The following is an 11,390-nucleotide window of genomic DNA, read 5'->3' as shown; positions in this document are numbered from 1 at the left end:
TTTTACAGATGGAAAACTGAGGTCAATAGACATTTAAGTGATTTGCCCAAAATCATGCAGTGAATCTGTGGGGCTAGGATTCTACTGTTGATCCTTTTAATATCAAAGCTCATGCTCTTTTAATTATATCATGCTATACCCTTAAATAAAACCCAGAAATTCATTCTACTTCGGCTTCCACTTCAAAACAGAAATCACCAAAAAGATTTAACTTCAGAAAAAGGAAGTTTTTATATCCCTACGAAAAAGGACCACCACCAGGAATGCCACCTTTGATCTCAGGCTCTCAATTGTTGGCTTAATATTCCTAAAAAGAGCACTAAATTGACTCAATAGCAAGTATTACCTGCCCAACCATCATAGTACTTTACCCCATCACATAATCACCAAAATGACTATTTTAAAAAAGAAAACTCACAGGCTAATATGTACACCTTGCAGTTTCTTTCTAGAAATTAGGTGCATGGTACAGTGGAGCAAAAATGGAAAACTCCAGATTTCACAAAAATATCAAGTTTTTCATTTTGATAACATGTAATTGAACTGGCAAAAAAAAACCAAAAACAAAAACGGTTAAAGCAAACCACCAACCAAACAATAAAGGATAAAAGTATCCTATAACCAAGCAAACACCTGTTAGTCCTTCCCCTTTAAGACTTTTAAATAAGGTCACATTTATTCAGTCAACAAACATTTATTAAGCACCAGCAACTGTGCCAGATGCTAAGAAATATAACTGTGAACAAGATAAACCAGGCTCCCGCTTGACCGGATACTTCTGCATTAAACGGTCTTGCTAACTACTACATTATACTTGTTCTCTGCTAGTATTATATTTTTGGGAAAGTCAGAGTCATAGGATGCCTCTCCTGAAATACTTTTAAAGTTTCTTTGTGGCAAACTGATAGAACTCTTTGTTTAACTTAGAGAAGGAACAGACAGTCTCAAGGACCCTTTTGACGAGCAAGTTGATGGCCGAGCAATATGGCGGCTGGCGACCCACGAGGCGGTTTAGACCAGTTTAGATCATTCGGTTGCGCTTGTGGGTTGGGGAGTCTGTGTCGCCATCACCACACTGGGCCGAGGTGCGCTTGCGGGTCCCCCCACTGTCCAGGTGGAGGGCCACTTCTTCGGAGTCGATGGGGTTCGAGTCGTCCTCGAGGAAGCTACTTCTTCGGTGGCCGTCGCCGGCCACACCGCTGGCTTGAGGCGGGGAGCCGGGCGCTCCGGATCGCACGCTGATGCTGGCCATGGCGCCGCTGAGGCCGTGCAGGGCGATGGCCTCGTGGAACGGCTGCAGGTCGACGTCCACCGACGAGCCTGATTCGGTGGCCGCGGCCTGGCTGGGGGCCCCGGCGGGTGGCTTCGGGGGCGTCCTCGGGCTGCGCGGCGGCGGAGGCGCGGGGGGCACCTTGCCACACAGGAAGCTAATCAGATCTTCTCGAAGAATGGTGCTCCGGCCTTTTTTCACCCATTCCAGCACATCTTTGATGCGACGATGGTGGCCGGCCTGGACGCCCAGGTCAAAACTTCGTTGGTGGGCATCCCCGCTCTCTTTGTAGAGGCTGGTCACAGCCATGGCCGCACTCTGGAAGGGGTCCCACAAGGAGAGTCCTGGCTGTTGGCACCCCGTATCCTTGTAGAGCTGGGCCACAGCGGTAGCTGAGACCTGGAAGAGGTGCCACAGCTTCTGCTTCTCGCTCTTGAGCCCCGCCGCCTCAGGGGTCGCCTCCTCCTGCATATCGGGGGGCAACTCCTCTTCCTGCTCAGCCTCGGCCAGGCACTGGCGCTCCCACTTAGAGAACCAGTGCTCCTCGACCTCGGCCTCGCCCTCCTTCGGCTGCTCCTCCATCCTCCTTCTTCTGGCCGCTCCTCTCCTCTACCGCCGCCTCCTCCTCCGCCTACTCTTGCTCCTCCACCTCACCTCCTGCTCCGAGCTCCCCTCCTCCTTCTGCGGCCGCCGCCGCCGCCGCCGCCGCCTCCTCCGCCTCCGCCGCCTCAGCCACCGCCACCTCCTCCGCGTGCGCCGGCGGGCGGGAGCGCGGGCGGCGGGGCCCTGAGGCCAACTGTTCCGGCGCGCGCCGCCCGGGGCCCTGGTGCACGCCCCGCCCCGCCCCGCCCCGCCCCGCCCCGCCCGGCCCGGCCCGGCCCCCGGCTACGGCGCGGAGATAACTCCGCAGCCGCGGGCGCCGCCTCACTGCCCCCTTCCGGCCCCGCGGTCCGCTCCTACGGCCCCCCAACGGCGCCGCGGCCTCCCCGCAGCCGCCGCGGCCGCTCGGTCGCCGCCGCCGCGGCCCCGCAGCTCGGTCCCAACCCCCGCTTCGCCGCGGCTGCCGCTCTGGGAACTCGGAGGGGGGCCGGCTGGAGCGCTGCCTCAACGCGGCGCCTGCCTACCGCTTGGCCCCCTTTTCACACATTTTTGAGACTTGTCGGCTTCATCCAATGAGCTGATCAAATTTTACATCCTATGTTGCCAGAGAGGATTATGGGGCAACTTCATGGTGTCGATCACATCCAGGGCGCCGATCCGGGAAGGCCGGGGGTTAGAGTGGAAAGAGCACGGCCCTCGTGAATAGGCAGGCAGTCTGAATCCCAGCAATGCCCCCCACACAGTAGGTGCCCAGGAAAAGTGTTTTCCGTGGATCGAAGCAGTAATTTTGTAAAGGAAAAAAAAAATCACATCAGGCATTCCCCCCCCGGCCCCCCCCTCCCCCGCTTTTTGGGCCTCAGTTTCCCCAAGTGCCCAACAAGGTTGTTGGATTAGGTCTGCGGAAAGCACTTCCAGTCCTGATTTAGAACTTTACTGCTGTCCCTGTAAAGCACCTCTTCCAGGCTAGCTGCATACTTATCAAATTCTAAGAGTTACGGTCAGAAATGGCATTGATTTTTTTCCCCTCATATTCTTTCAAGGTTTTTTGTCATAAAAAAAAAGGGGGGGTTGGGGGGTTTTATTTGTGGTTTACTTTCAATTACTGAAAATTCCAGGATGAAGAAGTAAGAGGAAAGAAAACAGGAAAATGAAATCCCAAACGCGGGATTTTCTGCTCCAGTGTAAAATTCAGTGCCTTTTAGGAAAAAAATTTTAAAAAGTTTACCTAATTTACAACACTCCAAAAATTCTAGCTACTCAAAACACCATAAGAATACCAAAATTGAGCTAAAACTGTATGTGATACTGAAGTCTTTTCCTTGGGTTCAGTAACAACCCCTTGTAATGATGCAGTCCTTTTTTCATTGCAGACAATTCCAGATCAAACTGTGTTAAGAAAAATCACTGAGCTAAAGAATAACATCCAAAATGGGAGGAACCAACGTAATAATTTTTTTAATTTAAGAAAAAAAGTTTTGCAATTTTTGTTGTAGAATATTTGCTAAGTCTCCAGAAAGCCTTCCAAAGATAAAGGAAGCTAAATCTTCTAGCAAAATATGCTTAATAATTCCCAAGTATGAAAGTTAGTATATAAAAATGATATAATCATTAAGCTTCATCTTTCTTAAAAGAAATACATGTTTCTAAGTTAAACATAAAAGAGAAGAAAAAGAAGAAGAGGGGATTGTGCCCTTTCTCTGCAAACCGGGCTTTTTCACGATTCATTAAACCCTTTTTCCATATGTGTAATTGGACTCTTCTCATTTACATAAACGAGGGATGAGGCAAAAGACCTAAGATCAGCCCAAAAAGGAGGAATACGTTTCTCATTCTCCTATGTTAAAAAAATATTGTAGAAGAAAACTCCCAAGAAGGCAGAGCCTTCTCCCCCCACCGCCCTACACACACCCACATATACCAGCCCTGAAACAGTTCATGGCCAAGGAGACTGCGGGTTTGCCAGAGCTTTAAGATTGCCCTGTACACGGTGCCTCACAGTTATTACCAGAGGCACATGTTTTTATTTTAACTTCTCTAAGTAAAAAACTTGGACCAAAATGACCGACAGTAGGACACCATATCCTATTTTCTCCCCTCATTTTTGATTGGGTTAAAAACCAAGAAGAAAGACTGCACTGTCTTTGAAAGAGCACAACCCTCTGCTTGGGTTTGAGTTGTCTGGCTGGTATCCTCCATTCATTTGGTTTCAGCACCTGATTAATTAGTTAATTAGTACTTAGAGCTGACTAGCCCCGGTCGGCAATTTTCCTGCCCTGCATGGTGAAATGTTGAATCCAGCATTGAAATTTCTGTGTCGCACACCCTAATTATTATCACCCCACTACTTTTTAAACCATTGCACCAAATTATTATAATAGACAGAGCCAGACAACTGTGTGGGAATATGTTCTTTCTGAGAAATAATGGTAGACTTAATCAATATTTTTCACTGTTGCCCTTAACACATTTAAATAAAACAACTGAACGGGAAAAATTCTAATTCAATTAGCCTCCAACTCCTTCCATAGAGAAAATGATTTTATACGAGAGAGAATTCAGAAAAATCACACCAAAAATTTTTAATGTTTTATCAGTGCCTCGGATTGCAAAGAGTGTGTTTACAAGATAACCTATCTGAGGTTTTTCTCCTATATACGTCTAAAATGTGAGGAATTTAAAAAAAGAATAGAAAATGGAAACAAAACCAAACCAAAAAAAAGATCATCTTAACTAGCTGTAAGGAAATGATGCTATCTGTGTGTGTTTCGGTGGAAGTACTTTTGATGCCTAAAATACTGACACAGTTAAGGAATGAGTTTTCTATAGGAAAAAAATATTCCTTGGCCACTGCCCCATTCTTCCATAAATCTGATGTCATAGCTAAGGTTAAATATCAAGTAGGGAAAATTAGTTTTAGGAAATAAGTTAGGACACAAACCTAGGAGTCTAATTTTTGGCAGTTCTCAATGTACCATTACCAAAAAGGGACCCAGTGTGTCAATGATTTTCAATATTACTGGTAGCTATTTTCACCTGAAGCAATCCTTACATATCAGTATTTGGTTGCCTGTAATTGTAAGAGCTGAATGGCACACAAAACTGGATACACAACCACACAGATCAGTACATGGGTCGGACTGAAAGCAAAAGTAAACACCAAACTTAGGAAATGAAAGAAGTTAAAAGATAAGTGTTAAGGACCTTATTCTTTTTGGAGAATAAAACAAGATTTAGTAGCTTTCCACTTAATTTAAATGAAAAGAATCACTACCTTACATATTGCAGTGATAATGTAATGGGGAAAGAAAACAAAAAAGTCTTTGTACAAATGACACCTCCTATAGTTGTTGTGAAGAAACTTTTCCCCTTGGTATCTGCTAACAAATTCTAATTAATGCTGCACATTCCTTTACTGAAATCATTTAATGCGTAACAAGGGGGGTAAAAAGAAATGCTGAATGCTCGTGATTGCCCTGTTAGAATTATGGGAGTGAAAGCCTGGGGCCCCAAACTTACTGTCTATTAAAGCCAAGCTTTGAAAAAGAAATGCAACCTACAAAAGCTGTCAATCTCCCTTGCCCCTAAAGCCTGGGTTCACATGGATTCAAGTGACAGCCCTCCTCCCCCATGCACAATACATCAATCTGTCTCTCCCACAAGCACCCACAGCCCATTGTGCTGGCCGCAGGTGCCTATTATGGCACCCATGGCTGCCTCCCACAGCTCCGCCCCTGAGAAACAGGAACTGCAGACAATGGAGCCCTGTGGGAAGACAGAGGTGGGTGTTGGGAGGGATAACAGACAGATGGTAAAGGGTGTAGGGTAGTAAGGTAGTTTCAAAACAAATGCCAAACATTCAAAATTATTGCTTTCGTGTGTCTCCCCTTCTGAATTGCCTTTGCTTCAATCACCATCTGCCATAATTGTAAAAACACTTACCTGTTATAATGAATATTTGCTCCCCTTTTTGGGTAGCTGTGGAGGGGATGACCTTCAATATTCTACTCCTCCTGTTTAGTCCTCTAGGTTTCTCAAGGTCACAGACTGGGGAGTTTCAGTTAAGCGACACCACAAGACAATATAGGGGAGAGAAATAATATTTATAATTTTTTGCAAGGTTTGTCATTTCCCTCTGAGATTAGTTTTGGGCTCCTTAAAGGGCAAGGGTTATAAAAACCTGTTACTTTGGGTAATATATTTGTGAAATCAAAGTACTATAAGACTTCTTAGAAATGTCAAATCAGGCACGTGGAAATTCTTAGGCCATTTCTTTTCTGGCAAGGAGTCACATAAAAAGAGATGAGGTGGATTTAATAATAAAAGTACTGGGGCTTCCCTGGTGGCAAAGTGGTTAAGAATCCGCCTGCCGATGCAGGGGACACGGGTTGGAGCCCTGGTGCAGGAAGATCCCACATGTCGCGGAGCAACTAAGCCTGTGCGCCACAACTACTAAGCCTGCGCGCCTAGAGGCCGCGAGCCACAACAAGAGAAGCCACCGCAATGAGAAGCCCGCGCACCACAACTAAGAGTAGCCCCCGCTCACCACAACTAGAGAAAAGCCCCGCGGGCAGCAACAAAGACCCAAAGCAGCCAAAAATAAAAATAAATAAAATAAATAAATTTATTTTTTTAAAAACGTACTGAACTTTTCTGACGCAGCCTCTTTTCCTATTTCCAAGCATGTTAACAAAAAATAAATAAAATTGTTAAAAAAATTACTGAATACTATCACATCGAGCGCCACTATCAGAAAAAGCACATTTTAAAGATTTTATTTCATAAAATGTCACTTGTCTATGCTGTTTTTAACCTTCTGAGTTATGGACTAATTAAGAAGCAATAAATGGAAGAATTAAAATATATTCCCCAAGCACATATATTCGTTCAAGTAATTTGATTTAGTTGCTTTTGCCCTTAATTTATCATCCCAATATACCACCTTATTCCTGTTTACAAGATGATTTGTCATAAATCAAAACCAAGCTAACAATTTCATCACTACTACTACTACCTGTCTCAAACAAAAAGCAACCAAGAAAAATCTGGCACAATTGTAAGTCATGGTCAAGAGGATTGGTGACCTGTTGGGATGAGGGTACTGCCAAAATAATGCCAGGGGCTAAAACCAGCCAGTTTTCCTGAAGCCAACAAGAGGGTCTTAGTTTGCTGTCAAAAACTACAAACTAGGCTTTAACTAGGGACTGTCAGGGATCCAAGTGAGCTCCTGGCCAGGGAGAGCTTAATTAGCAGAGTTGGTTTGGGTTTTTAAATTACACAAGAAAAACAACCAATACGGTATGAAAGCATACAGTGGTCTAATGTAGCACAAAATTCACTATTCCATTGTGTGTGTGTGTGTGTGTAGTGATTTTGCACATTTCATTAACAATTTAAACTTAGATTTTAAACATTATTTTTATGCCCATTACTAGGACATGTTTCTTTTGTTTTCTTCTTATACATCCTTTTAGAGATTTTAATGCATTTATCTCCAAATACAAATATGCATGCTCCCTTTTTTATATAAACAGCAACATACTACATATACTTTTTTTTTTTAACCTTAGATATCTTGGGATCAGTCCATATCAGAACATTAAGAGCTACTAGGGCATACTTCTTAAATGTGAATAGTTTTGAGTCATATTTGGTATTTGTAAAAGTTAAGACTCTAGTTCAACAATGGAAAAGTATGCCATTTCAATATGAACAAAGCCATTTGGAGGCTACTCTTATTTTTCCTAACAATGATTGAACTAGGCATTCCATTTCAAATGCTCAGAAATTAGTACAGCTCACTCCAATTATCCATCTAAATGGGAGCCAGAGAAAATGTGGAGGAGACAGCCACAGGTAACCATAGATACAACCTTTGTTTGAGATGCTTACATGGAAAAACTTTTAAGATATTTATTGGTAGGGTTTGTGAATTGTTTCTATAGCATCCAAAATATTCAGAGTTCAAAAGTAATTGTTAAGGTTTCCCACTAGACCCACAGTCCATTAGTCATACTTCTAGTATCTCACAAAAAATGACCTTGCTTAATTGATTTAACTGATTAAAAGATGCCAGGTTTTAGCTGTAAAATTAGTTGACAACACAGTCCCTTTACCTGTGCTCCAACACCAAGTTCTTTTACTTCTAGATATCTTCCATGAGGCTCTTGAGTCTATCCATTTAAAAATTAACAGTTTGTTTGTTAAATCCAAGATTTTATTGTCAGACAAACCTCAGTTCTAATCCTGTTTCTGGAGCTTGAAAGTGGTGTGATTTAACTTTTCTGATACTAAGTGTTCTCTAAAATAGGGATAATAACAGTACCTACCTCACAGGTTTGTTGTAAAGATTAAATGAGAACATGCATTCACTCTTAAAACGATGCCTAGAAACAACCCAATCCAAAAATGGGCAGAAGACCTAAATAGACATCTCTCCAAAGAAGATATACAGATTGCCAACAAACACATGAAAGGATTCTCAACATCACTAATCATCAGAGAAATGCAAATCAAAACTACAATGAGGTATCACCTCACTCCAGTCAGAATGGCCATCATCAAAAAATCTACAAACAATAAATGCTGGAGAGGGTGTGGAGAAAAAGGAACCCTCTTGCACTGTTGGTGGGAATGTAAATTGATACAGCCACTATGGAGAACAGTATGGAGGTTCCTTAAAAAACTAAAAATAGAACTACCATACGACCCAGCAATCACTGGGCATATACCCTGAGAAAACCATAATTCAAAAAGAGGCATGTACCACAATGTTCATTGCAGCTCTATTTACAATAGCCAGGACATGGAAGCAACCTAAGTGTCCATCAACAGATGAATGGATAAAGAAGATGTGGCACATATATACAATGGAATATTACTCAGCCATAAAAAGAAACGAAAGTGAGTTATTTGTAGTGAGGTGGATGGACATAGAGTCTGTCATACAGAGTGAAGTAAGTCGGAAAGAGAAAAACAAATACCGTATGCTAAGACATATATATGGAAACTAAAAAAAAAAAGGTTCTGAAGAACCTAGGGGCAGGACAGGAATAAAGACGCAGACGTAGAGAATGGACTTGAGGACACGAGGAGGGGGAAGGGTAAGCTGGGACAAAGTGAGAGAGTGGCATGGACATATATACACTACCAAACGTAAAATAGATAGCTAGTGGGAAGCAGCCGCATAGCACAGGGAGATCAGCTCGGTGGTTTGTGACCACCTAGAGGGGTGGGATAGGGAGGGTGGGAGGGAGGGAGATGCAAGAGGGAAGAGATATGGGAACATATGTATAACTGATTCACTTTGTTATAAAGCAGAAACTAACACACCATTGTAAAGCAATTATACACCAATAAAGATGTTTAAAAAAATAATAAAAATATAAAAATATAAAAATATAGTAATAAAACTGTCCATAAATGGGAGACTGGTTAAATAAACATAGTATACACATACAAGGGGATATCATGCTGTTGTGAAAAAGAATGAAGTAGATCTATATGTGAAATTTGGAACAATCTCCCAAAAATATTAATATGTGGAAAAAAAGAAGTAGTAAGGAACAAGATAACGTGAAGGGTATACTACTAGTTTTATGTGTGTGTGTGTGTGTGCGCGCGCGCGTGTGTGTGTGTGTGCGCATAATCTGAATGGAAACATCCAGAATAATATTTGACCAAATATCTGGGCACCATGGTCCAGCCAAGTTGACACACATAAAATTAACCATCACAGTGTGCATGTATGCGCAGAGAAGCATATTTAAGGTCAGTGATTATTTCATAATTTAGAAATTAGACGAATATACACTGGATAATATCCACGGTATTTGAAACTGTACCAAATTTACCATCACTTTTGAAAACTAAACTCTAATACCTTTTCCTAATCTGTCTTCTATTCCCTTAGAAAAATTAAAGCACCAATAAACTATCTTTTATCTGTTCCCTCAAAGAAACTTAAATCCCGAATTATACATAAAGTTTTTTCCCTGTTCTGCTCCATCCAGCTACAGGGGCCTCACTCAAGTGCATGCTTGCAGTCTGGGACCTCGTTCCCTGGAACTGATATAGATTCTTCAACATCTTCCAAATTCTATTGCTTTAACCCCCAATTTTTCCATCTTTCCAAAGTTCCAACAAGCTAGCAAACCACGGAGAATGTGGTAGCACAAGTTCCACATCCACAAAACTTTGACCAAATGCCATGGTCAAATATACTTGCTGATATTCCTTACAATTAGGCATCATTTCTCAACAACAGCAGAATTTCCACTTATAGTCTAGGTCCAGAGGGTTGTTAACAGATGGAGACGACAGAACGTTACCTCAGTAAAGTGCAAGTATAGCGAGAAAACAGAAGAATTACAAACAAACAAAAAGAAACGAAAAAAACAAGGACAGTTTTTGAAAGAAATGGTGCTGAACAACTCAATATCCACAGGAGAAAATTTGGGGACTTTGCAGTAGGCAAAGATTTCTTAGTACATAAAAGAAAAAAATTGATTAATTAGACTTCATCAAAATTTACAACTTCTGCTATTGAAACGTTACTATTAAGAAAATAAAGGGACTTCCCCTGGTGGTCCAGTGGCTAAGACTCCGCACTCCCAATGCAGGGGGCCTGGGTTCAATCCCTGGTCAGGGAACTAGATCCCACATGCTGCAACTAAATATGCCGCATGCTGCAACTAAAACATCCCGCGTGCCGCAACAAAGACCCGTAGCAGCCAAATAAATAAATAAATATTTTAAAAATAAATTAATTAATTTAAAAAAAAGAAAAGAAAAAGGCAAGCCACCGACAGGGAGAAAAATTATTTGCAATACATCTGACACGTATTCAGAATATATAAATATCTCCTATCATTCAATAAGAAGACAAACAATTCATTTAAGAAATTGGCAAAATGTGTTTACTATGGTGTTAATAAGTTGCATTCCTTGAATCTGTTTATGAAGTGTGTTAAAACTAAGGGTTATATTTTTATGGCCAACTCAAAAATAAATTTAAAGCTAGAAAATTTTTTAAAAATGGGCAAAATGTTTGAACGGACATTTGACAAAAGAAAGTATATGAATGGCCAATAAGCACATGAAAAGATACTCAAGATCATTAGTCATAAAGAAAATGTGAATTAGAACCACAATGATATATCACTATATACCTATTCAAATGGCTAATGTTACAAAGATTGACAACATCATATGTTGGCAAAGATACGGAGCATAGGATCTCTCATAGAAATTACTGGTGGGAATCCAAAGTGGTTCCAACCACTCTGGAAAACAGTATGGCAGGACATTTTATATACTATGCATCATAAAATTAAACATGCACTAACATATAGCCCAGCAATTCCACTTCTTGGTATCAATACCCAAAAGAACTGAAAATATATGTCCAGAAAAGACATACACTCCAAAGTTCTAGCAGCATTATTCATAATAGTCCCAAACTGGAAACAATTCAAATGTGTATCAACTGATAAACAGATAACAAATTGTGCAGTTAAAAGGA

The 11,390-nt window shown here is 41.7% G+C and overlaps 1 protein-coding gene across 1 annotated transcript; it reads right to left on the bottom strand.

The window, feature by feature from the left end:
• Positions 1–967: 967 nt before the first annotated feature.
• On the bottom strand, positions 968–1,852 carry HAPSTR2 (HUWE1 associated protein modifying stress responses 2). The gene has a single exon (XM_061179169.1). The coding sequence runs from the start codon at positions 1,850–1,852 to the stop codon at positions 1,022–1,024; it is 831 nt and encodes a 276-aa protein (XP_061035152.1). The 3' UTR covers positions 968–1,021.
• Positions 1,853–11,390: the final 9,538 nt, after the last annotated feature.

Source organism: Eubalaena glacialis, chromosome X (genome assembly GCF_028564815.1).
Source record: "Eubalaena glacialis isolate mEubGla1 chromosome X, mEubGla1.1.hap2.+ XY, whole genome shotgun sequence".
NCBI classification, from domain to species: Eukaryota; Metazoa; Chordata; class Mammalia; order Artiodactyla; family Balaenidae; genus Eubalaena; species Eubalaena glacialis.
Note: the sequence above shows the minus strand (reverse complement) of the source record. Positions and strands in the feature narration are given on the sequence as shown.

Bases quoted from the DNA above. Each gene is read 5' to 3' on its own strand.
- HAPSTR2 (XM_061179169.1), bottom strand. From the start codon at position 1,852: ATGGAGGAGCAGCCGAAGGAGGGCGAGGCCGAGGTCGAGGAGCACTGG.